Source organism: Neolamprologus multifasciatus, chromosome 12, assembly GCF_963576455.1.
Source record: "Neolamprologus multifasciatus chromosome 12, fNeoMul1.2, whole genome shotgun sequence".
NCBI classification, from domain to species: domain Eukaryota; kingdom Metazoa; phylum Chordata; class Actinopteri; order Cichliformes; family Cichlidae; genus Neolamprologus; species Neolamprologus multifasciatus.
The window spans coordinates 33,251,924-33,279,447 of NC_140450.1; the positions used below are offsets into that span (position 1 = coordinate 33,251,924).

A 27,524-nucleotide genomic window follows, 5' to 3' on the forward strand; every position below is an offset into this window, starting at 1 on the left:
CACAGGATATCAACATTTTTAATGTTTTGTGTTATTTGCTTCATCTCAATAAGCATTCTCCAAGCATCATCCCTTTGGAAATTCATCAGCATAACATGGTATTTGCCTAAGCGTTTAGTGTGGGAATGAGCATCAGCACAGCTGCTGCAGCACAACTGCATGCAGAAAGCTACTGTAGCATCCAACAACCACTCTATACTGAAATGTTAGTGCAGCTGCAGCAGAATTATTATTGTTATCCAATTTATGGTTTGCATTAGATTCCATTTTTCTTTACATTATCAATTAAGATGAATAAACAACCATACAAAAAAGGACATGTACATAATATATTAACCTCTGGAAACAACAATTAACTTATCCCATTACCCATGAAACAGAAAAACAGTGATTCAGGGGTATTCATTTTTTTGTAAATACAAACTTAATGTATTAACTGTAACAGAAACTGAACACATCTGATTGCACTTACTGTTATTAGAAGGTTTTTTTTGTTGTCGTTTCATCTTACAACTTTACCCCTCAGTCAGTCCAGTTTTGATCAAGTGTGCGATGTCAGGTGATGTAATCCACATATTTTACAATAAACTGGTTTTAAGTAAGCAGTCACACATATATACAATATAACAAGTAACATCTTGCACACAACCTCAGCAGAAATATATTCACCCAAACAAATTAGTCCTTTATACCATATTAAAGATTGCTTAAGGCTTTTTTTTGCGTACAAATTACTGCCGTCCATGCTAGACAAACTGATATTAACGTTGTTGTTTTTTTGTTGTTTTTTAGAGTTAAAGAACCCAGGGTGACACAGCAAACATATTAAACACTGCATCTTAACATGAGGCAATACAAAGTAACTGACTACAACTGTGCGTGAATTTTTAAAGTTGATGAACAGGAGTGATAAAGTTTTAACACAGGCTGCCTGTTTAACCATGTCAGTTTTTTCATAAACGAATGACTTCACTCATAGACAGGCACACATAAATGGAAGAACATGTGGTAGCCAGCCTTTAGGCGGCCTCGTGGTTTGTTTCTGTCGCTGAAAACACTTCTTTAAATGAAACCAGTCATCATTAAGCAGCATGAATGACACTGATCTAACATTACGTGGATAGTAGCCAATTTTTGTGAGGAAAAACGCTAAATTAACAAGGAGAGGGAAAAAACATTTATGGCCTGAAAGATTTGTATAGACGGGGAAAAGAAGCATGGAACAAAAAGTTGTAATCTCTCAACTCTAAATAAATAAATGTGACAAAGGTGTAACACAAATAAAACACAACCATCAAATAAAGAAGAAAGAATAAAGCTATGGTATGTAAAGTATTACTCTGCGAACGCACCTCTGTGCCGATGGGAGAAATGCCAAATGTTGGCAGCAATTGTTAAAAGAGAAAAGGTGTAAGGGGCTAAAAAGTGCCTTGGTGGATAAAACTCCACTCTCCCTCTATTGGCCTGAGAAAAAGTTCTTTAGTTATGATTGCTGCTGTTCCCCTTGGTTGTTATTTTCCACCTCCATGTTGTTTAGCTCTGTTGAGTTGGAGATGTTGTTTTGAAGCCTCAGTTGATCCAGTTCTTCCTCTGTGTTTGTCCATGAGCTCATTGACTCATGTACTGTTACTGTGTGTTCCTCCATCTGCCTTTGGAGGCTGTCCATCTCCTCCCTGAAAGGGAAAAAAACAACAGAAAAAAACTGTTACATCAGTTCTGGCATTTGAATAACTGCCCAGCACTACAAAAAAAAAAGTTTCATGTCGGTTTGCTGATTATGTTTAACCAGATCATTCACACAGACAAAAGATCTTACTTGAGCTGTCGTAGACAATTGTGGAGATTGTTGAGCGGCTCCTTGTTGACAGAAGTCGAAGGCTTCAGCAACTCATCCAGTAGGGAGGCAGGCACTGGGCAGTCTGGGATCTTAACTGGCGTTACTGGGGTGGATGGGTTCCCGTCACTTTTCAGTTCCATGCGCTGCTGCTCCGACAACAACAACACATTATTTTTATATGGCATTATACTTGCAGTACTGACCTTTACATCTCTGTAAAAGACAGAATGCCTGCATTACTCATACTGTAGAAATTAATGGGCACACCCAGCTAAATGACAACATATTAGCCATTGCTAGTTGCACCCATATGAAATATTAACATACGTTTTATTTGCTTCAGTTTTAATCTTTTTTCACAACAACCTCTCATGACGAGACTCTCACACACGGAGAAACTATAATAATCACATTCAGCAGTTAATACTTTACTGTACATTATTAGTAGACTCCTGAAGTTTAAATGATGTCACAGCTAGGAACTTATAAGAAAGCACTAAACACGTACGTTTTCGCGGCACGAAAAGTTGCCTCACCTTCCTTAGACGACTCTGTTTGAAGTCCTGTTTGAGTTGCTGGTTTTGAAGCAGGACCGTCTTCATGCTGTTTCTCAGCTCACCCACTTTGGCCTGCAGCATAAACTTGTCCTTCCTAGTGCTGCTCAGCTCCTCCTGTACCGACTCCAGCTCCACTTTAATATTCTGAGTCAGACAAGTTATTTTACCGGTAAATGGCTTGAAAGAGGCATAAATGACAGAAACATGAGACGCTGTGCCTATACTGTATAATCAGGTCAAAGCTTGCCTGCAGAGCTGTCTGTAGGTTGTCGAGCTCCCTGTGGTGGCACTGCTCCATCATCTCCACCTGCTGTTTCTGAGCTTCAATCTCCCTCTGCTTCTGCTCCACCTCCCACTTCAAATCTTCAACCTGAACCAGCAGCCGGTGTTAGACGTCAGTGTTATTGAGAGGTGATCTCCAACAGTAAATTGGAAGGAGACTAAAACAGGTTTTAACGAACTGCAACACTGAAATGTTTATAGGAAATAAGGACTACATAACCCCAAGTGTTGTATTCGAATCAGTTCAGCTAATCAGCATCAAATATTACAACATTCACACAACAAAAACAATTTTTTTTACCAAACCGACTTCTGTTGGTTAGAATACAAATGTAGCCCAACTAACAGGTAAAGTAACCCAAAACGAGTACTTGCCTCTTGGTTAGTGAGCGGCTGCTTTGCCAGTTCATCGTCCAGTTGTTTCCGGAGGATCTGGAGCTGGGAGTGAGCCTCAGCCAGCTCCTCTTGGAACCTGGCAACCTCCTGAGCGTGCTGCTCATCCTGAGCCCTGCAGAGTTTGTTAAGCAGCTTATAAAATCGTCAATTACTACAGGTTATGTAACACAGTATTAGATTAGAAATCATTCAAATTTTCCTGAAGTCACCGTATTCTTTAATCAGGCAAATGCACGCACTGTAGTTTGTGGGCTTCTTTCTGCAGAGCTTTAACCAGGTCCTCTTTGGCCTGCAAGTCCTTCTTGATCTCTGACAGCTCCAGCATGGCTGCCCTGTAGTGCCGTCTATTGTGGGCTGCCTCCGCCTTTGCTGCTGCCACCTAAAGGAAACATTTCATAAAACAATATGGGAAATCCAAAGACCACGCTACTCCCAATTTGGTGTCAAAAAGAAAAACGTACTGAGCTAGGCATGTGACAGTTTATCAGTTCGATTTATAGATTGTAAGCAGGTTCTTGCTGTGTCTTGTGTCAAAACAAAAATACTTTAATATGAGTTATTTTGAGGTTGTACTTCAGCTTAAAGAGAAGCTTAATTTGGCCTAATATGCAGCACAGAAGTCTTACCTGTTCTTTCAGGTCCATGACTTTGGTCTTCTCTTTTTCCAAAGCCAGCTGTAGACTTTGTACCATCTGCTTCATCTGCTGGTCCTCCTCCTCTTTACGCTTCAGAACAGCTTGAACCTGAAACCCCACGTTTCTAGTTTAGTCTACAGGTAATATCATACTTTGTGTCACCAGGATAATAAAAAAAAACTAAACCCACATCTATATTATTGGATGCAATCCTTTTTTTTCTTACCTGCAAATTGAGCTGGACAAGATCTGCCTCCCTCTTTGCTAAGGCCGACTCCAGAATGTTGGCGTGCTCCCGCAGTGCATTGTGGGACTGAGCTAATCCGGCCAGTTTTCCTTTTTCGTGTTCCAGCTCAAGTGCCAATTTCTTGTTGGCATCTTCTAACTTTCGGATCCGCTTCTTGAAGCAGCGCGATTCTTGAAGCTGTGGAAGCAATACGTGTCATTGATACGAAAAACTAAACAAAACATATGAACTGAATAATTTCAGAAGTGCAAATAAACCGCTCATACAGTTGTATTATTAAGGAAAAATTGGATGAAAAAGTTCATGAAATTTTTTCTTTTTTCATGAACCAACTAAGCTCTGGGACACCTAACCCATCCGTCTATTATCAGTGATTGCATTCTGGTATTCATACGTAAGCCCGTTTTACGATAATGTTCCTTAAGTCTTCATTATATGATTCCCACATCAACAAAAGCCACCGTGTTAGCAAAAAAATTGACAGAACATGAAGTGACAATGTCTTAATGCATTTTATACTTTAAATAAAATATACGTATGTTAAGATTTCAAGAACAGCAATCTTATTCTTTTGTATATTAATCATGTTTGTCACAAGTAGATTGGACAGCAGGAGAAGTTTGTCACTCGAAGACTTTTTTTCTGTTTTGTATTGTTGCCTTTTGGTTGGTTCTCCGAAGCGTACGATCTTTTAGTGAAATGCCCATCTCAACATTCTGGGCAGACATGTTGATAGCTGGAAGATGCCATGAGGTTAACAGAGAAAAGCATGTCTGAAAGGGGCTAAAAAGAGGTTTGAACTGAGAAAAAAAAAAGTATATGAGCTATAAGATGAAAGAGTAACAAAGTTTACCTCATCTTCAAGCTCCAGAACCTTCTCCTGGTACTCTTCTAGCTCTGTGGACGTTAGGGTGATCACTTCTTGAAGTTCCTTCTCTAGCATAGCTTTGCTGTTGGTAACAGCCTGCAGTTCAGCCTGTAGAGTCTCAATCTTCTTCTGTATGACAAATAAATAAATGTTTGAGTTAGCCAACAGCTACAGTTATATTCACGATGCAGGGGCATACAACCTTCTGACAAGAATACGGGTCAATCCATTTAAAAAAATCTGTCAAAATAAAATAAAAACCTCACGCATTCAGAATCAGATGATATTTTTAACACTAACTTTAGCATATGTAATGAATGTAATGAAGCTGCAGAGAGGGCTGTTACAACACGGTTGCAATGCATAAACCTGGCGTTACCAAGGTTAATGCACATTTGAGAGTTGCGTAGTGCACAAAGGGACTGGTCTAGAGAGAAAGACAGATGACTCGTACTTTAACATAAACAATATAGGCCTGGGTTCCATAGTGAGGGTATCCAGTGGATCCATTATGCTGTAGAGGGGCATTTTACAGGAAACATGTCTGATCCCTACCACCTATGTAAGCACTGTCCATCATAAAAGTGTACAGACAGTAACACATGTCTGTAGGAGTTAATGCACCCATTTGATTTATTTATTGTGATACAAATTATAAATAAATAAGAGCAGGTATAGCTTTCTAACAGTGATACTTCTTCTAATGCTTGAAACTCTTTAAATAGATGTTGCAGCTTGAAGCTTTAAAAGAAGTGCTCATTACCTGCAAGGCCTGGCTGTTCCCTTCATCTGATACCTGGGCCTTCAATTTAGCCAGCTCCGCCTCAGCCGTCTCCTTGTCAGTCAGAGCCTCTTGGAGCCTCCTGCTCAGGATGCCCACGGCGTTCTCGTAGGCCTTGTGTTTGGCCTTCATCTCCTTCTGAGCGCTGGTCAAATCTGTTCCCAGCTTCTTCACACGCACCTTCTGTTCAGTGATGGCTCTATTTCAAAGAACATATGAATGAAAAAAATTAATTAAAATGTATTTTACTTCCTGATATAACAAACACAGGATTTCTGAGGAGGATTAAAAAATAAATAAATAAAAATCACACATACAAACTTTTATTTCTATGAGGCGTTTAGGCATTACCCCTTATTTCTATTTATAAATACCAAATGACTACAAAGAGGGGCATCATGGGCCAAATCATCACTGTGGGACCACATGACTCACTTCTTGGCTTCAGCCTCCATTTGCTCCACCTGTTTCCTTAGACCTTCATTCTCCTGTGTCACTGCTGCCAGCTGGCTCTGATCAAACTGTAGAGACTGCATTGGGGAAAAAACACCCAAGGTTAATATAATATTTTCTTTATTATATAATACTGTAATGCCATGAGCAAACATCAGACAAACTGTACCTGAATCTGGGTTTCGAGCTGATCCCTTTCATTCTGAATGGTTTGCAGATGGGCCTCCATGCTACTCATCTGCTCCTGCACTCTCACCACTTCCTTTTGCAGCCGGGTCTGCTCCAGCTCTGCCTTCTGCTTCTCCCCCTGAGCAGCCAGTAGCTCCTGCTTCAGATCCTTCACCTCCGTCAACAGACGCTTTTTGGTGGACTTGAGCTCATTGATCAGCTGGTCTTTGGAGCTGGCATCCCTGCGGTATGCTTCCACCATCACCTGTGAGGTAAATGGCATTTTTAACCCCAGTAAAAGGTTTAAAGTGGAACAAAATACTTATGAGGCATTTGCTCCTTTGGAGATGTGCAAGTAGTCTCACTCATATTTGCCTTGACTGACACAGCAGGGAAAAAACAAGAACTGACAGCACTGCAGGAGACAGGGCTGCATCATCTCCAGGGTTTGAGAGAGATTTAATTCACTGATGCTGTCTATTCATAGAGGAGTGGATAAGCTTTATTTTTGCAGGCCAAACATGAACACAGGCTATAGTGAACCACTGTAAAACCTTTAAAATGGCAAATATAATTCTAACCTTTTAATGAGAGGACACAAGTCTGTTGTGCCATTTATGAATTAGCAAGAAAAACATGAAAATGAAAAATCTCTCTAAGACTGAACTTGCTGATTTTTTTTTAAAGTGCTACTAAATGCACATTGCTTTTTAACAAACTGACAACAAATACCATATTTGCTTACTTTTATCCTGTACATGTTTAAAATTAGGGATGTGCACGACTAGTCGACTAATAGTCGCTGCTGTCAGTAGTCGGTAACAGACTTACCAGTCATTTAATCTAATTGTTAAAATTTTAATTGATACCCAATGCTGGTAAATTCTTGTGTCCTAAATGTTGTTGAGAAACGCCATAAATCCGTTAATCAGCCGGATCGTTTGGTTAAAACTATTATTGCTGGTTCTTTAACCCTTTAAGACCTACCATAGAACCAAGCCCGCCAGAGCTTATATTATATTTTTACATGCTGTAGAGACATTTTTGGGAGCATTTCCAGTTGCTATACATCAATACAAACATTACAGCCTAAATTTTAATAATATGTCTGCATTAAGTGCATAGTAATTACATAAATTGCAAAAAAGTGCAATAAACTACAAAATAATTGAAAAACGTTTTTGTTTTTTTAACATATATTTCTAGTTAGAGAAATTTAAGAGGCTTATCCCTCAAAACTGTAAATACAAAAAAGTTGCACAAAATAGTTTCCCACCACAGGAAATTTATTTTGAGTGTCTTCATAGTCTTATTTTTGAAATACACCAATTTTTATACACTGCAGGAAAAACGAATATAAATATTATAATGCAAATTTGCAAAAAAAGCAGCATATGCATCAAAATAAACTATTTCCAGCAGTGCAATATGAGTCTTAAGCATCCCAGGAACGACACAGAAAGTCATAAAGTCAAAGATAACTTTTAAAAACACCAGTATAGGCTCATGAGGCCCTGATGGTAAAAAACTACATTTCCGCAAAATGACGTCACTTCCGGTTTCGGGCAGGTCATGGCGGACATGCGATAGTTCACGCTGATGGACGTAGGAAGGGTTACGAACAGCTGATCGGATCGGCAAAGCGTGTTTCTGGAATATTATGTTTTTGTTGCTGCAAGTGCTTTTTATGCAGTTTTTGCAAAGCTATATGTGGAAGAAAACGTGACCGAGAACAAGCTGATGGCATAAGATGTAAGTAAACTCCTCCGGTTTCATATGCAAAAAAAATTATTGCGCTAGCTCACGTGGTTGCAGAGCTACCAGGATTTAAAAATAGTTACGCAAAACGGAGCGTGCCCGCTCTGACCGGCTTTAAAGGGTTAAAGGAGACAGAATGAGATCGTGGATACAAATGGCGGAAATTAGCTTTCTCCGAAGGGTGGATGGGCTCATCCTTAGCAATAGGGTACAGAGTTCAGTCATTCAGGATTAGTTTATTGATAATAGAGACATTTTCACAAAAACTTACTTGGTTGTCATGTGTTGCTCAAAACAGTTCAATTACTATTTGATGGACCAAGATGTTAATGCATGCATATAAAGAGGGCCTACAATAACTCAAATCTTGAAAGGCACACAATGCAGTGCATGAGTCTGTCATTCTGTCAACTAACTCCACCCTTTTCATGACAGCCTGTCAATGCAAAATAAAGCAGCATTGGACAATGCTCAATCCAGTGAGGCGTGTCAGCACCGCTCTCCTCCAGAGAATGCGTCTGCCATCTGGCTCTACAATACATACTCCCACGACAGCCACAGCCTTAGCCAGCTGGGAGTCGCTCTGACAAGTGGCTTCTAAATGTGCATTAAGTCTTTCTGAGTTGCTGCAGGCAGCATATAATGTCACGTAAAAGCTATGAAGGCGTCTTACCTTTTGTTGCAGGAACTGCTCCTTAAATTTCTGAGCTTGCTTCTTCAGGGAATTATTTTCTTGTTGCAAAGTTTCAATCTGCAACATAATACAATTGTTTCATTACTCACTATATGTTGTATCAATGCTACTTGAGTTTTATTTAAATTAATATTAACTACACTGAAGAGAAGGGGGTAAATCCTCATTCTTCAGGCACAAAAAGAAGCCTTTTTGACCTATTGCAAACATTTCCAAACCGCAAAAAACATTTTAGGTAAATGTCAAACAAATTAACTCTACCTCAACACATCTTCCGTCTCATACCTGATTGGCTTTCACTTGGACTTCCTGTCGTAGTTGATCCAAGACATCTGAGGCCACCAGAACATCCTCGCCGAGCCTCTCAGCACTCTCATCAAGTTGGCTCTTGTCTGCTCGGGCTGCCTGCAGTGCAACCTCAAGGACAATCTTCTCGTTCTGGAGGTACTGGATGTTGTCATCCTTGGCAGTGCTTTCTGTCTGCAGCTCAGCCAGCTGGGCCTCCAGCTCCTGGTATCGGGCCTCGAGCTGGTTGATGGACTGCTCTTTGGTGTGCAAGTTCTCCTGAGTGGTTGTCAGCTGGCGCATCAGCTCCAGATGTTCCTTCTGCAGTGTCTGCAGCTGTGCATCCTTCTGGGAAAGGGTCAGCTTCACCTAAGACAGAACATTAAGAGCAGAGTTTAGAAAGAATTACGTCTAAGAATTTTATTGCACATCCAGGGTGACAAATAAGTCACGGTTACATTTGGCGTGACTACCTGCTCTAGTTCTCTTTCCAGGGTGCTGGCTGTGTTGGCAAGCTTTATTAACCGTTCTCGCTCTTCTTCATACTCGTCCAGCTTGTGCTGCAGGTCATCTTCCACCATGCTCTTTGCATCCTGGATCTGCTTGTAAGCAGCTTCTTGGGTCAGCATGTCGGCCTACATTACAGAGAGTAAAAGCACTTTAAACAATGTTCAAATATAGTCGAGATACCCGTTTACACAAACTGTCAAAAGTACATCCATCCATCCATCCGCTTCCACTTTTCAGGGTGGCGGGGGGCGCTGGAGCCTATCCCAGCTGTCATAGGGCGAGAGGCGGGGTACACCTGGACATGTCGCCAGTCTGTCGCAGGGCCAACACACAGGGACAGACAACCATTCGCACTCACATTCATTCACACATTCACACCTAGTGACAATTTGGATTATCCAATTAACCTATCCCCACAAAAGTAAGTCAAAAGTACATTTTAATGCAAATCCTGTGGTTTTTTTAAAATATTTTGATTGGTTTTATCTAATTCTCTTGGCTAAATATCAAAGTTAACGTGTAGTTTGTTTTGACTTTAGATTTAAACCTGAAGCTGGTATCCACAGAAAAGATGTCAGAGAAAATACCTCAATGCTCTGTAGCTGTACAGCGATGCGTTCTTTTTCTTTGATGGAGCGATGCTGGGTCTCAGTGAGTTGATGTGACAGTGTCACATTTTCCAGCTTCAGATGCTCCAGAACACCAATCTGAGTCATCTGTCCAGCCTATAAAAAAACCCAAACAGAACCAGACATATCAATAGTTATGTCTCCTGCATGACGACTAATGCCGAGCTGTGACATTAAAACCAACTGCACGGGCATTAAACTCACCTGCATGTTGGCCATTTCGCTTTGCAGACGCACTCTTGCCTCCTGGGCCAGAGCTAGCTGCTGCTGGTACCACTGTCTGACCTGCTGAAGCGAATCGATCTCGGCCTGGGAGGTCTTCAGTCGGCTCTGTAGGGTACTGCGCTCCAGCTGCACCTGTTGAAGCTGACTCTGAAGACCACCCATCTGCTGACGCAACTCCTGAACTGCAAAAGCGCAGGATCAAAACATAAAATTGAAAAATATGCGGTGGAGGTGAGTATATACACACTCAGCCATTTGAGTCTCCATCACTCACCTGTGTTGTCCCTTGAGGTTACAGCGTTTTGCATCTCCTCCACCTTCCCCATCAGCCTGTTGTACTGGTCTTCAGCAACCTTTAGATCATTGCTTAGAGAAGCCAGACTGGCATTCTTGTTCTCTAGACTGCTCTGGAGCTCTACCATAGCCTTCTCTAGCTGGCTACAGCTTTGCCGTAGTGTGCCAACCTCTGTAGTGAGGGCGCTCTGCTTCTCCTTGCTGACTTGAGCCTCCCCCATTTTAGCCTGCAGCTGTGCATTCACTGTTGCAAGCTGGGCCTGAAGCTCTGTCTTCTCCTTGAGAGCCTAGAAGAGAAGACAGAAGACAGGGCAGGTGGTTATAGCATGTAGCCCGATTATTTTCAGTGTGTACTTGTATAATATTGGTCGCCCACAAGGTTATATTAGGAACTGAAGATCAAAAAGATAAAAAATAAATAAAACATTACTGATGGTTTGCATTACCTGATTGGCCTCAGATGACAAGGATTCCAGTTGGCCCTCAAGCCTCATTTTCTCTTTCAACACTTGGAGCACTTCATCATGACCCATCACAGAACTCTCCAAAGAAACACTAAAACACATTTAAACAACCTCAGTGAATACGATCAAACAAATGAGTTGAGAGGTTCAACAAAAGATTATACACATCAATCTTTTTCCAAAATGAAAATGTTCAGGTTCCCTCATATACTCAGTCTGTGAAAATACACAGTAACCACAACTGCACTAATATTGTAATGAACCGCTGATCTGTACCATAAGTCATCCTTGCGGGGGTCGTCGGAACTATATGCGCAGTCGCACTAAGGACAGATGTGCTCAGAGGCACGCCCCGTAACATGTATGGAGCAGTCTGTCGCGGCAGGAATAAGTTATACAAAGTCCATGTAAGTTACGATAATACTTTGATAAGTATGATAAGTGTGTTTCTAATGTAAGGTATGTTGCTGCGTTTGTATTGTGAGCTATCTGAAAACCTTTTTATTCTGTACTTACGTTACTTACATCCATGTGCTATTTTTTAGCTAGACATGTGTGTCATGCAAGCTAGCCGCAAACAGGCCGAAGTGTTTAAGTGTTTACCGGAGTTTGCACCCTTGGCAAGCGGACTGAGGTATGTGATGAGAGGTGATCTGTTGTTATATTTTATTTAACTGTGTTAAAACTGTGTTACTGTGTAACCCCTTGATGCTGTTTGAAGTAACCCCTTTTGTTTTATTTAATCTGTGACTGTATATCTCAGAATTACTTGTTTGAACTTGCCTGAATTAACTTAAGCTCATTGTTGTTATTGCTCATTGTTATAGTTCAAAAGGACTGTACGGTTATCAATTTTTTCTCATTTTATAGTTTTCACGGTGCTCAATGTCCAGAGAATGAGCCGTGTGTGGTGAGGAAATAAATGGCTGCACCCGTTAGAGACTCTTCTGTCGTTCTTGATGCCAAGGGCTGCTACAAATATTTTACTAACCTCACTACTCAAATAATAAATTCAAACATTTATTGATTTGCCTTTCTTGTAAGAGATCGTCACCTGCTGGAGAAGCTGTCCCTGCGGCTACGAGGCTCTGCTGTCCCTTCTCTTTCCTGCTCCAGCTCCAGGAAGTGTTGCTCTTCAGTGGCTGCTTGCAGAACCTCCTGAAGGGAAGGGAACTGACCCATGGCCTCGGGGGCGATCTCGCGTCCATCTACTGTGTATGGCCCCTGCTGCCTCTCCACTGCTGCGGAGAGCATACCGTAGGTTCCCCTGGTAGACACACTGCTGTAGGAAGAGCTGTCGCTGTCGTTGCCATCATTCCCGGGCCTTACCCCTGATTCACTGCCATCAATTTCTGACACATTGTCCCGGACGTGGAGGGGAGCACCGGACTGTGCCTCTGTCTCAGAAGTGCCGCACTCTGACGTCACACTGATCTCAGACAGTGTGGACACAGAGCTAATAGTGGAGTTGACGGAGCTTATGTCTGCTGCCTTTATGCCTCCTCCTCCACCACCACCACCACCATCATTCTCAGGAGACTTGTAATCAGCCAAGGAGTGGATCTTGTTAGGGCGAGGTGACCTGGACTTCTTTTCTTTGGGAAGGGGAATTCCAAGGCTACCAAGTTTGGGACCACGTGGGACACTGGTCCTGAGGAAGGAATACTCCTTGGTCATGGCAACAGTACTAGCCCGGGGTAACGCCTCAGGATGTAGCATAAGCTCTGGATCCAGGGTACTGAATGGTCTGCTCTTGGTGGTGGTACGATGAGACTAAAAAACAGAAGAGAGAATCAGAGGTTGTATTTGAAACAAAAAGAAAAAAATGACATCTATTCTTTAATTGGTAAAAATGAGTGTCCAGCAAAAATAACCAAATAAATGTGTAAATATTTATATTCACATCAAGTAAAAGAAAACTCCTTAGAATAAGTCCAGTAATTACTGCGCAATTACTAATCTAAGTCACAAACAGCCAAAAAGTTAAACTAATTTCACAGGAAAAGTCAATCAGCAGAAACAAGTGACACTGTACTGGTGCACCTCTCTACCTCTCCTAAGATTGCGTTCAAGGACTGCTTCTCTGACATTATCATGTAAATATTGTGATATAACTTTGTACTCATTGGCTGGAAGTCTAATAAAACAGCTCCTCCACCTCCACTCATTTTCCCTTTGCAATCACCCACCCTCTCCTTCTGTCTCTGCACTCTGTACTGTTTTAGTTGCTCCTCCAGGCGCCGGCGAGCCTCTAGACGAATCTTCTCCTCATTCTCCATCTCCAGTGATGGTTTCTGGTTGGCTGAAAGGATGAAGGGCAAGGAATGTTAAAACAAGGAGAAAAATGCTACCGCTTAACATATACTATTCAACTACAACAAAGCAGATTATTTAAACAGGCTATTATGTCACGATTGCAAACGCTGGAATTTGGCGTGGTGGTGAGTGAAGCTGCTTGAAGCCTGGTTCTCAAATGACAATGGTAAACAAATTATTCAAATTTTTGTTATTTTAATACTTGGCCATGGGCAGTAAGTCAAGGTTTGCCACTTGACTTAAGGCTTTTTTAGAGCAGGTGTTACATAACTGTTGCGTGTTACACCCATAAAGTTAAAGGCGTCCTATAGTATAGAGCAGGGGTCGGCAACCTTTCACACCCAAAGAGCCATTTGGACCCAGTTTCCACGCAAAAGAAAACACCGGAAGCCGCAAATATTTTCTGACATTTAAAATGAAGAGAACACTGTATATGTTGTTTTTACCTTTATGCTTTGTGTGAACAACTAAGGTGTGTTGCTTATGAAATCCATGAAGTGCTACAGAGAAAATTACATTTTATTTATGTAATTAACACATTTTGAACTCTTAAAGAAATATAACAAAAGGAAAGCTGAACTAAAATGATCCAGCAAACAAAAACTGTTGTGAGTCGCCATCCTTATATCGCATTTGGGCTTTTGGAGCCTTGACCTGACTTTTAAAAAATAAAAGCACTATGCTGCTAAAAAATGTAAAAATAGATATTTGCAAAATTCTGCCTGAATATGTATTTTACCTGGTTAATGTGTGTGGCGGGGCGTGGTCTGTAGGGGAGGCGGACGCACCTGAGCGGCACCTGCAATCACGCCTCGCCGCCTTAACGTCTGTGCTCTCTATGCTGTTGTTGGTATGTGTCGGGCTGTGAGCTGAAAAGCTACAGCAACCGTGTGTGAAAAGTGGTCAAGAAAGAGATGCTGAAAAGCGTGTTCATGCAAACATCGTCGGGTCTGCCGTGATATGTTTAGAATAAGACTTATGGTCCTGAACCTCTGAGCACAGCGTCTGCAAATCGGGGCCGTACGAAGTCACTTTCATCTTTACGCAGGACTGTAAGCTGTCGTCTGTGAGGCGTGAGCGTGTTTGTTTTTAACATAGTTCACGGTGGAGAACAGCTGCTGACATAATGTGGATCTGAAGATCCATAATTGACCAACCTGGGGTTGAAAGTCTCGATAAATGCACGGCGTTTCGGCGGGTACACCGGTTTCCGCCAGTGTGACGCTTATTTTGAGCGATGAAAAAATATATATATAGAATTGTGTTTTTATATTTCAATATCACAATAATCTTCCAATTTAGAACTACAAGTTAAAAGAACTAACATAAATAAAATACACTTCAGCTAAATACTTCTAATTTATTTTCCCAAACCACGCAGGGCCGCACTATAACGACTAAAGAGACGCAGGTTGCCGACCCCTGGTATAGAGGTACGCAGCTATAATACTGCAATAGATGTACACTGAACGCTGTGTATTCACCAACAATTAAGAGATACTTCATGTGGGTTTTTCCTGTGGAGTTATTTTGATCCTCTGTAGGAGTTATAATGTGCAGGCAAACAAAATCAGTTATTGCCACGCTTAAAAATATAAGCTTTCATAACTGTGAATCAGGCAATGGTGCCAATTTTTTAAAAATACCATGTAAAAGATAATGTATCAGAGTGATTAGTAGCAAAACAAAGCCATGAATTCAAATAGTGTCTTGAAAAAAACAAAAAAAGCAGCACCCACACAAATTTGAGTTAAACAAAAAACTGCTATGGGAGTTGCTGGGAGGAGGTAAAGTCAAACAGCTAAATTAAATCCTCACTGAATCCTTCAGTCCAGATAACACACAGACAGGGGAGTTAAAGCAAACACTTGTACATGAGCCAACGACCAAAACACTCCACATCAAAACGGGAGGTTAGAATAGAAAGGGTTATAGAGGGGGCATTCACTGCACAGAAATTTATGCTTACACAGTTCAGTCTCCTGCATAGGCATACTGAGTCTGAGTGACTGCAATGAATCACCCTTGTGAACCGTGACCTCAGCACTAGCCCCCTCAGACTTCTCTAGCATCATGGGTGGATAAGCAGCCACACCTGGGGAGGGCTCGCGGTTCTGTGAGTTGACAGGGGAGCTGGTGCTCTGGGGAGGAGCTGTCAGAGGCAGGGTGTCCCCTGCAGCATCAAAGCCCTCTGCCAGTCCATTTCCATTTGGCATCACATCTGAATTGACAGGACCTGAAAGAGGAAGGGGGGAAAAAGCCCTCAGGAATCCAACAATTAGTCATGAGAAATTCTTGTGAACTAGTTTGAGTGGATGTGATTCTTTTGGCAAACTGGCTAGACAACTTTGTCAAGCAACAATAGCTTACGTGCACAAGGCAACGACAAACACTCATGTAACACTATTGTTACTGAAGCATCCCTCCTAGCTGCATCTACTCTTATAGGAGCAAAACTGGGATTCAGCTTGCAACACAAACACATTTAAAGGGACTGGAAATCTATTTTCTTTGTTACCCACAGACTACAGACAAAACGTGCTATTTTCTGTCAGCTGTGGAAGTGGTTTGTTCATTTTACGTGACAGACATTTTTTATGTCCTCTTGTCACTGGTTGAAGTAGTTATGGAGTAGAAAACGTGATTTATTTTCAGCAATAGAATGCGGGAACGTCTGCCAAGCAGCTGTCATTCAAAGCTGAAGAAATCATCCCAGAAATGTCCCGCTGAGAGGAGTTTATTTGCGGTAAAAATCGTAATATCTTGTTAGAGTTTTTTTTAATGATGTTGTTTGTTGCTAATGTAATTATGGATATTTAAATGAGATATTCAAATGTTTTTTCCAAATATAATTACAAAAAATATTTCTGTACACTTTTCAGTAAAACGCATTTATATTTCAATGAAATGAAGTACCCGTAATTACAAGTGCAGCCTAAAGGCCACTTTAAAGAACTATGCACTGAAATTATTTAACACATCAAAAGCAAACTGATCAACAATTCAGCTATTTTGGAGGTTTTTGTATTTCTGGGTAATGCACTGTGTGAGAAAATCTTCCTGCTACTTTTTCCAGTTTGTCTCATGTGTATCCTCAAACTCGTACACTTACATACGTTACAATTAGATACATTCTGTACACATATTTTCTGTCAAAAAAAACAAACTGAAACACTGTAAACAGATGATGAAAAATCAGCTATATAATATGCTTGTTCAAAGGCCTGTGTAACATGGAGCTGCAGATGGCCTAGAGAGGCTCGTCATAACCACCAAAACAGGTCATGCATGGCAAAATACAAGTGTTAGATAAAATAGACATCATTACACTTCAGAACTAGATACCTCACAATCTAGGAATGAGTGATCCTTTCCAGAAAAGCATGCTACTCACCGTTATGAATATCCCCCTTTGCATCCTCCAGCCCTTTTTTAAATGTCGTTTCATGCTCCACAGCATGGGCTTGAGCCTCTTTGGATTTTATAACATGGTCCTCTTGATAAGTATTGGCCTCCATCTGGGCTGCCACTGACTGCTCAGTGTCCACTTCCATTAAGAGAAGTAACAGTCACAGCACTGCTGGTGCACTTCTTGAAAGGGCATCTCACTACGCCATCTTCTTAGGAGGCAGATTAGCTGAGAGCATGTCAGTCTACAGGAGCACCTCCAAGCACATACAAGAAGAGAGAAAATATATAACAACTTTTAGCTCCAGTATTGAGATTGCCACACATGAGAAAGATCAACATGCAACACAGAAGAAGCCGTAGCGACTCACCAGGGATCTGTTTTACCCACTAATAAGGTTACGTAACAACAGTCTGCTTTTATAAGCTATAATTGAATACTAACAAACTACTTTGGTAAGTGGATTTTTCAGGTTATATATAACTTAACTCTGCAATAATTTATGTGTACTTTAAAAACAAATGCAACAAAAGTTTCCCTGTGTTATCGCCTATTTGTCAGCCACGCACCACTGAGGTAAATCTGTGAGGGCATGTGTACAACCTACCCTACCAGAGATACGTCTTATCAAGCACAGTTGATATTTAAATATAAGCCTTTCCGAAGATTAAAAAACAGTGACAGCAGTACTCTGCAAAGCCCTTCCGCGTGACATGTTATATTACTATCGTATCCTACTATAAATGATAACCTTTGACTCATAGGGTGTGTTGCAAAGACTGGTGCAGCCGCTGGACGCACAGCGGCTACAACTGCTGCTAGTAGCTAGGGTGCTAGCATCTACTCAGACTCAGACTCGGAGTCGGCATCTCGGGGAAAAAAGCAAGACAGTTGATGGCAAACATTACTGTAAAGCCCATATATTTCCAGCGACTAGGCTGAATAATTTCACTTCATATAAAACTGGCAATGACAAGAAAGACGCACTAAACTTTAGGTGGGTAGCACTAGCTAGTGAAGCTAACGTGGGTGCTAATTAGCCACGGGACCTGTCAAGCTAAGAATTGCTACAACCTGGAATCGCCTTCACGCCTTCATAGGACCATTTTCTGAAACGCTTAAAGTCATTCGCTGTAACACCTGGCTTCACCTTTGTTACAAACTCTAGTATAAATTATAAAATATATCACAGATAAATGCTACAAAATACAACAAATACTCACCTTCTTGCGAGCTTCGCCTTTTACTACGTGGCTGTTTAGTTTCGGTCCCTTTTCTGTCCGACTAGAAACACTGGGCTCAAACAATACATTATTTGAAACAACTAACTAAGCTTGTCGGGTCACTGACTGACTGTCTGTGTACTCTCAAATGTTAAAATTTAAATAGAAAAACATATATTATAAATCCGCGCAATATCTGAAGATGTATATAGCAATAATACATGTATTACACGACCCATAATAAGGAACGGACAGCCACTCCGGTGACTCTCGGATGTGGTACAATGCTTCACTCTTGTGGTCAAATACTGCGCCCTGCTTTCCAGCTGTGCTGACAACCTGCAGCTGTGGTACCGTCACAAGCAGCTGGTGCCACTTTATCGGCCTTACCAAAACGGTGCACGGACATGCATTAATATACACACGATTAAATCACGCCACTACTTAACGTAATTAGATTAAATAGGATTCCACATCTAGGATTTGAGCTACGTTTTTATTTAAAGGTAAAGCACTTTCACTGGTACAGCACTGTTCAAGAGTCTCAAGTTATTCCTCATGTCTTTAAAATTTTAAAACTCTGTTTTAAAAATTTAAAACAAACTTGAAAGTCAGTATTTGAAATCACTTTCTTAGACAAGCTTAGACAAGCTTTTTTGTCATTTCTTTGAGTAGTCGTCAGGCATAGTTCTCTCTATGGCTTTGTGCATGTGGTGGAGGAAGCTGTCTTAGTGATGTGGATGTACACAATTGTGTGTGTGTGTGTGTGTGTGTGTGTGTGTGTGTGTGTGTGTGTGTGTGTAATAGGCTGCAAGAGCTTCATAAATGTCTAAGATGCTGTACCTATAAATGTCTCTTTTTTGGTTGGTTGGTTGGTTTTTAATTCTGACAAACAGGAGAGAACTGTCCTCCTCATGAGTCTCAGCTACATTTGCTATAATAAGAATATAAATATGTATGCCTGTACTGTTTTGTGCAAGTAGAAAAAGGCTGCAAGGGCTATATATTTTTAACTTTATTCAGGTATTGGTGTTATGTTTTTGGTCTAATTTATTTAAGTTTTGAGTCATCAAAAAAATGTCAAAGATAACACAGTTTGACAAGGATAAAATAGTAATTTTGCACCAGCAAGTAGATTCCCAGAGAACTATTAGTTAAAAACTTAGCACATCTTGACATGGTGTGCAGTCTGTCCTTAAAAAAGTAGAGGGCAAAAGAAGGAAAACATCAAGCAAAAAATATGACACTGGATGTGAGAAATGCATCTGTGCCACAGGCCCTTCAGTCGATTCCTCTACTGTTCACTGAAGCCTCTTCAGAAGTGGTCTCAGAGGAAGGATGGCTTAAGCCAATCTTAAGGAAAAACATCCATTTGTTAATCAAAGGAGCTTGCAAAGAAAAGCGTCTGGACTTCTTTAAGTTACTTGAAGACGTTTCACCTCTCATCCGAGAGGCTTCTTCAGTTCTAAGGTCAAATGGTGGAGAGTCCCAGAAGTCCGGACGCTTTTCTTTGCAAGCTCCTTTGACTACAATGACCTGGATGACTGAGAACCTTCACAGACATCCATTTGTTAAAAATAAATAAATAAATAAAATAAAAAGATAGGTGAAATTTCTGTCATGCTTTAGGACTGCATTTCAGCCAGTGGTGTTGGGGACTTTGTCTAAATTGATGGAATTACAGGACAGAAAAGGACCATCAGGTTTTGATTAATGATGTAATACCATATGGAAAGCTTTTGATTGACAATTGCTTTATTTTTTTTGACATGACAGCGAGCCCAAACACGCTGTTAGTGAAGTAAAAACCCGGATTAAAAGACATAATGGAAAGCTACACTTCATAAATGAAACTCAGACCTCAACATTGTTGAAGCAGTGTGATTAGAGACTGTTGGAAGACAGATCTGTGTGGGAAACACACATGAATTGGCATTTTTAAAAGGAATTAAAAACTTTTACTGCAACAAAATCTGAATTGAATTTGGAGGTGAACTGTTCACAAAATGTCTTTCACAAAAAGACTTAATGAAACCCCTCCACAAATGTGATGAAATTTGGTGGTTTTCCATGTAAAATAATTATTAACATGAATGGAAGTTAATAGACTTTCAAGAAGAGGTGTAGAATGCAAAAAATAATAATTAAAGCACTGGTTTGAAAACATTATTGTTCTTTGTTGAGAGTATTTGTCAAAACTTGTTAAATTTTACATGAAAATTGCTGAACAAGTCATGTGTATAAAGGCAGTATGTGTAGCTTGTAGTTTATGTAGGTTTAGCTTGTTTTTTTTTACACTTAGTAGATGTGTACAGTGATATGTTCAAAGTAAATAAAGACACTGTTGGAAAAAAAGAAAATTGCTGAACAAAGATGAGAATTGGTCCAAATGAGTAAATACCAAAGATCGTGCACTTTGGACGGGTACAGAGGTGAACACACTGGAGGGACGTACTACAAACCGAGATTAATGGTTGAGCTTAAAGTCAGCTTTTTTTATTGTCTGCAAGATGGCTTTTATTTATAGTGTGCTAGGTCTACACAAGTGTCATATAGATCCTCTATTAAAGCAATGTGTTTTATGCAGACAATTTGTTAAGCCATACTTTACTAAAACTCCTGGAGAAAGCCCAGCTGTAAACCTAAAGCAGCCCAAACAGTCCACGACGTTGCCATGTGTTCTTCTTATTATTATATTTTAATAGTTAGTCCTGAGGCCATGGTTCTCAGCCGGAAAAGGGTGGAGTGCCCACTCCGGGTCGGGGATGAGTTCCTGCCCCAAGTGGAGGAGTTCAAGTATCTCGGGGTCCTGTTCGCGAGTGATGGGAGAAGGGAGCCGGAGATCGACAGACGGATTGGGGCTGCAGCTGCAGTAATGCAGACGCTGCACCGGTCCGTCGTGGTGAAGAGGGAGCTGAGTGTAAAAGCGAAGCTCTCAATTTACCGGTCGATCTACGTCCCTACCCTCACCTATGGCCACGAGCTGTGGGTAGTGGCCGAAAGAACGAGATCGCGGATACAAGTGGCAGAAATGAGCTTCCTCCGAAGGGTGGCTGGCCTCTCCCTTAGAGATAGGGTGAGAAGTTCGGCCATCCGGGAGGGGCTCAGAGTAGAGCCGCTGCTGCTCCACATCGAAAGGAGCCAGCTGAGGTGGTTTGGGCATCTGACAAGGATGCCCCCTGGGCGCCTCCTGGGTGGGGTGTTCCAGGCATGTCCCACCGGGAGGAGGCCCCGGGGCAGACCCAGGACACGCTGGAGAGATTATATCTCTCGGCTGGCCTGGGAACGCCTTGGTGTTCCCCCGGATAAGCTGGAGGAGGTGGCTGGGGAGAGGGAGGTCTGGGCCTCTTTGCTTAGGCTGCTGCCCCCGCGACCCGGCCTCGGATAAAGCGGATGAAGATGGATGGATGGATGGATAGTTAGTCCTAATGCTGTCAATGCCAATGGAATGCAACATAAAGTGATTTCCCTGACCTTATATGTTAAGACAATTACACTATAACATGCAATTTTTACTATGTAGTATTTAATTGAATGATTATTTATTTATTTATTGTATTTTGTGTTTGGACAGTAATTGATTTTATGTAAATGCCTCTTGAACAGGGTATGCTTTATATTCCCGTGCCCTCAAGTCATCAGGATTATTGACTGGGCCAGAGAGGAGTCTCCGTACAGCTCCATGGATGAGGATGAGTTTTGAGCCAGGGCAGTCTCTACCTGCAACCTCAGGCCTCAGCTCCTCAAACATGAAGAATGCTGCACAGTAAAGTTATGGCTGACCAGCTTCAAACACCACGCTCTTCTGCCACCAGGAGGAGCCTCCTGAGCTTCCTTGCACAGAGAAAGCTGTCACCGTGTCCTGCTTCCGTGCAGGTGGGTATCGGACGTTCCTCACACACATGACGATGTGACCTTCTCTTTGCCTCTATGTTCAGGAAAAATGGCAGTGCAGAAGGATGTATCCAGACAATACAAAAATGTTTATCAGATTACATGTTTTTAGTTCTTTTCATATTCAGAAATGTTTTACTCTGTATGAATGTGTGACATGAAATTGATCAACATTTGACATTTACCAAAATATAATTGGCTGTACTAGAATGACTGTTTGTGAATCTATTTGCAGTTTTTTCCAAGTTCAATTTACTCAGAAAAACGTTTCTTTTAATGTAATTACTTGCAATTTTTTTTCACTTCACTGTTATGTTTTTATGGTAAATGAGTGGGAAAAATGATTTAATCCATTTAAAATGTAATCCTCTTCACAAGGTGTAAGAGTGTCAATACTTTCTATTTTTTTAAAAACTATTTTTGTGACTTTACTGGTTTAATATTGAGTTAAATATCAATAGTCTTTATCCACTGTCAATTTTTTCAGCAATCAGGAGATGTATTGAGGAGGGGTCAGTCGATACAATTTTCAAATGATAAAACTGAGTAGAACAGTGCACATTTTATTTTAGTCTTTTCATAAATGCTTTTAGAAAACAGCATATATGGAACATCGTGATATGACATCAGACATCAAGTATTTGTTTTCCTGATTTGAATTTGGGAACATTAGCTGTGGTAAAATACTTCTAATATGTCTTTTGGTCTTTGTTACGTACACACAGGTTCTGTGATGCATGCAAGTTTTTCTTCTTTGGATTAATGATCGCAAATTCTCAAAAGAGAAGTGTCTCAAAAGAGCTTTTTGTCTGAAAACAATTAAAGAACCAATGCAGTAAGATGACTTGTCTGTCAGCTCAACAATGAAACAAAACTGTAAGAGTGTGGTGAGCTGAAGAGTCAGGTGATAGGTTTGGCGTTATATTTCTGCAGTCATCAAGGAAATCAAGAATATTGAATTAAACAAGAATTAGAATACATTTGGTGATGATTAGCTGCAGTCACAAACCAGTCACCTAAAACCTGTGTTTGTCATTGTCCTGTTTGGGCCAGACTTTACCTGTCAGACAGATGTCCTCACATTAGACCCTTGAATACTTTGGTATATAGAGGACTTTATGGTTTACTCACTGAATATGAAGTGGCCACATCCTGTGAGTGACAAAACAAGCCCAAATCATCACCCCTCCACCACTGTGCTCAGAGTTGGTATGAAGTTTTTGTGTTGGTATGCTGTGTTTGGGTTTCTCCACACGCAGCATTATGACCAAACATCTTCACTTTGGTCTTGTCTGTCCAAAGGTAATTGTTCCAGAAGTCTTGTGATTTGTTCAGATGCAACTTTGCAAATGTAAAACATGGTACTGTGCTATCTTGATGCATGCTAAAATCGATTCTGTTCATCTGGATGTTGTGTTTTCAGTGGGTGAAATGTTCCCTCGCTCATCCAAGTGAATTCTTCACCCTCAGCTAACTGCAAGCTGACACCACAATTTGCATATTAATGATCTTAAAACTAACCCCCTGGCCCATTGTTAGTCAGCGTTGCTAGTTTCAGTCATTATGCAAATGTAATGCTTATAAGGTTTGGAAAAACCTGCAGTCAGATGAGACTGAAGAAGTCCATTCTTTTCTTGTGGCGGTCACAGGTCACATGAAAAGTTGCCAGTTCCTGAAGCAGCCCCTCAGTATAATACTCCCACCCCCGTGTTTCACTATGGGAACAGTGTTCTTTGGGTTGAATGCCTCTTCCTACTTTCTCCAAACATAATTAGCGTCTCTTTGGCCAAAGAGCTCTAGTTTCCCCTTATCTGACCGAAGGATGCACTTCCAGTACACTTAATCTTTCTCCATGGTGTCCTCAGCATACCTCTGTATGGCTTGAAGGTGTCTACTTCTGCAGAAGTACTTCTGAAGAAGAGTATTTCTTGGTCTGCAACCTTCCTTTGTAAGGTCTGGGTCTTTAGTCACATCTGTCTTTCCTTCTTCCCAGAGTCTTTGAAATTTTTCACATCCTACCGCCAGACTTGTTCTCTCTTTGAAATTCTTGTTGATGCTTCTCTCTCCCCTTCCTGACACTTGGAAATGCTGTGATAACTTTGTATATCCATCCCCCGCTTTGTGAGCATTAACAATTCTTTTTCTCAAGCGTAAAGCTATTTCTTTTGGGTTTTTTTGGTATAATACTTTCCAAAGTAACAGGCCAAATCCTTGCTGATGTTTTCATACACTGTGTAAATTGGAAGATAAACCTCAGTTTTAATTTGATTTTACAGGATTTGAGCATTACAGAGGTAAAGGACATCATTGCACAGCAATTGCATTGCAAATGTTATTGCGTGCAAATAGAAATAATTTATGCTTTCTAAAGAAAACTAGTATGTTTAGAAATGCTATATTGAAAATCTCTGCAGTTTTTACCAGTCACACTTAGCAGCTACAGCTGTGGTTATAACTTAGAGACTTGCACTTAGAGACTAGACTTCTTGCACAGCGAAATTGGGTAGCTGGACCACAAAGGTGCAAAAGTAAGAAGAAGAGAAACCAATATACAACGAAGGCGGAAAATAAATAAATAAATAATTAAATAAATAAAATAAAATAAAATAAAAAACAGTGTATATGTATATACATGGTGTATGTGTAGGAAACATTGAAACAGACTGGGACCAAAATAATTGCACATGAGCCAAAAATATTGCACAGAACATGGACAGACTGAGACAATACTCCCAAATGCAGTATGCAATAAATGCAATAAATCTTAATTTAAACATATACACCTTTCCCAGAGTCAGTTTTGAACATAAGAACTGGTGCTCACATTTTTTTTTGTCATATGTTTTATTTAATATGACTATATTATAAGTCTTTCCATATTTATTGCGATCACTGTGGAAAAAAGGAAAAAATTGTTTTACTGTTGGGAAATGTATTTTTTTTAAAGGCAAGAAAAATAAATAAAAAACACTAAAACATTATCCTCTCTGTTTACATGCCTCTGATAACTGTTTTCCAAACCTAAGGCTAATCTGAGAATGTCTGGGTGACATGGAGTGATTGCATAGACATAAGAGGGAAGAATTCTGAATGAATTAAAGGGAAGTTGTAATCACACGGCCTTGTTTACTCTCCTCTACTTCTTTTCGGTTTTCAGTTGCCTTTGGCTCCATCTAATGGCGGTAACAACAATGACACCGGTAAATGTAAGTTTTTCCTACAGTCCAAATATAAACCATCACAATCAAATGAAACCATTCTGAGTGATAGCTTGAATGTTACACTAAAGGATGTTGTTTAAGTGAAGGATATTTCGGATTTAACAGTGTAGTTTGTCTGCAAGCCAAAATTAAATTTCTTCTGATATAAATATACTGAAATAAAATTTAATCCCCAAAGCAGAAGCCTGGATTCAACACAACTGTGGTAATTCTGTGAATACGGCTTATATTTCTTCTTCTTCTTCTGATTCTACAAGTAATATTTAAAATGCATAATTTCATTTGGTTTGGCTTATATAAAAAACAATAAAATCTATAGAATACACATGATTTGATTTACAAGTACTCGGACAAAAAGAAGGAACAAATACTTCAGCTGAAAGAAACATTTCATAATACTGTAAAAATCAATTTCTAGCACTGGTACTAGAAAGAAACCACAATAAAACCAAACAAAAGTGATGGCTCAAATGTACGAACTAATAATTAAAATTACTGGGAAGGATAAAGTCGAACCGGAGAGCTTTTATTAGGAAGAGGTCCGGTCCAGCGGTCGTCCGCGTTTGCCCATGAACGATGGGAGCGCGCTCCCGACACTTCAGGTGAATGAGAGGGAAGCAGAGGAGCGGGATACACAGTTCAATGTGCGTGGCGTTAAAAAGAAACAATTAGGAAAAAATGAGCTACGTTACGTCGCTCGGGGTGCATGTTTGTATGACAGCATATCTACTCTTCGTGATGGGATGCGTTGCACAGAAAGTAAGTTGACATTTCTTTGCTGCAAAAATAAATCACACGTTCTTAGCTCTGTTTTGAGTGTCGTGCTCATGGTGTGTAGAGAACCGAGCCGCGAACTCCGTTTGGAAAACGTGATATTCTACAGTTGTTCGCTTATTGGTAAACTCATTGACCCCGAGAGAGTTGAACCCAGCTACTATACGATAAAACAGGCGCCACCGTTCATTTCGGCACACGTACGACGGGCAATTGCGTTAGCTACGTTTTCAATTTAAATGCAGTCCGCCTGTTACTATCAGCCTTTATTTTACCAACGTAACGAAGTTCTTACAGACGTCTCTGTGTGTAGGCGATAGCAAGAAGCAGTACGTAGTAAGTTTCAAAATATGGTAATGTAAACCTTTAAATGCTTTTGGTTGCATACCATTTCAGCCGAGTATATCAGACGGGTACTCTGCTTCGAAGAACAAGCAAGCTTTTACTTGACGCTGGGGAGAAGTTTTGCAATTAGCATTGCCCCCTTAAATTTACAGCTTTTACTCTTAAAGTTCGCCTACGCCGTGCTTGCTAACAGGACGGGACATTAGCATGACCCTCCCAGCGCGCCGCATCTCATTGTGAAAGCTGAGCAGGAGACAACTATTTAACATAAACAGGTTATCGGAATTACCCTGGGGTCAGTTCGTGGTTTGGTTGGCATTTTGTGTAACGAGGTTCTCAGTCGTTTAATGTATTATTTCTTAATTTATTTACTTGTTTTTACTTTTATTATATCACACTTTTCCACGTGGCTATATAGCAAAAATAACCCCTGTCACGTAATCTGTAGCCAGACTTTTAAACCTCCCCTCTCACTTCAGTTTCTCCTCTCATGCACCTTTTCCATTCATGAAAAAGTGGCAAAAAAATTCCGTCCTTATTCCCTTTTTCCTCCTCCTTTTTTTTTTTAAACTCCAAATTTTGAGGCAGTTATATCCTTAAAGATTTTCAAAGAGTTGTTTTGATGGCAAGGGCATGTTTTTGATGTTACTGCACTTCAGAGTTGGAGAATGGCATGCAGTCCAAACTGCTGAAATGAGAACCACATTGGGAACATGTTAACCTTATGTGAAACTTCTCATACTTGGTGACTGTGACGTCCAAAGCTTTGCCTCTGACAGGAAAACTTCATGATCCAAAGGCTTGTCTGGTGTAGAGGAAAGCAAATGGGCAGGAGCTGCTTCTCTGGTCTCTGACATACCACAGAAGAAGGCAAAAGGTCGCTAAAATGTCAGATTAGTGCCTGTGAACGCTTAAGAGTTGATTGGTTGAGGTTTTGAAGTTGCACTGATGAAATTACCTGAGAGAAGTCAGATGTGTTAATGTGTATAAGAGGGAGATTTCTACACGTGACTGAGGAAAACAAGAGAACTGTTTATTTTCTCTTTTTTTTTAATCTTTAAAGTGCATCATCCACTCAGTCTTCTGATCCCTGATTCTTCTGTTTGCCATTTTTGTGTGATGCAGTATATTGTCCCCATTTTTGTGACAATGGCTGGTATCGTTATATAAAGGGTTACCTTCGGCACAGATCTCCGCGATTGTCACATTGTCGGTCAGGAAAAGCTTTGTGGTTTCCATTTGTCAACAGTTGTCTAGTT

General features: G+C 40.6%; 2 protein-coding genes across 7 annotated transcripts in view; one reads left to right on the forward strand and one right to left on the reverse strand.

The window, feature by feature from the left end:
- On the reverse strand, positions 1-18,291 carry golga3 (golgin A3). Of its 4 annotated transcripts, none has more exons than XM_085179333.1 (24): positions 18,032-18,291; positions 16,794-17,064; positions 15,495-15,635; positions 13,273-13,385; positions 12,138-12,856; positions 11,066-11,174; positions 10,600-10,906; positions 10,305-10,507; positions 10,059-10,196; positions 9,435-9,596; positions 8,962-9,330; positions 8,656-8,733; positions 6,226-6,489; positions 6,039-6,133; positions 5,586-5,802; positions 4,808-4,951; positions 3,934-4,131; positions 3,699-3,815; positions 3,312-3,451; positions 3,052-3,184; positions 2,642-2,764; positions 2,374-2,538; positions 1,817-1,986; positions 1-1,673 (listed from the first exon to the last, which is right to left on the reverse strand). In XM_085179333.1, exons 2-24 carry the CDS (start codon positions 16,951-16,953, stop codon positions 1,484-1,486), a joined length of 4,455 nt encoding a protein of 1,484 aa, XP_085035459.1. In that variant the 5' UTR covers positions 16,954-17,064; positions 18,032-18,291; the 3' UTR covers positions 1-1,483. The 4 variants fall into 4 exon arrangements, with proteins under 4 accessions (XP_085035459.1, XP_085035456.1, XP_085035455.1 ...); XM_085179330.1 differs by having other exon boundaries at positions 15,369-15,635; positions 16,794-17,052; positions 18,032-18,290; XM_085179329.1 differs by having other exon boundaries at positions 15,369-15,635; positions 18,032-18,290.
- A 7,395-nt stretch (positions 18,292-25,686) lies between these two features.
- LOC146507364 (uncharacterized) overlaps positions 25,687-27,524 on the forward strand; it is a 28,533-nt gene continuing 26,695 nt past the window's right edge. For 2 of the 3 annotated variants that reach the window (XM_085179352.1, XM_085179353.1), the window contains exon 1: positions 25,687-25,905. In XM_085179352.1, the coding sequence (XP_085035478.1) occupies positions 25,825-25,905 (81 nt within the window). In that variant the 5' untranslated portion in view covers positions 25,687-25,824. Of the gene's footprint in view, positions 25,906-25,933; positions 26,274-27,524 lie in introns of those variants that run through there. The other variant, XM_085179354.1, reaches the window with a different exon arrangement.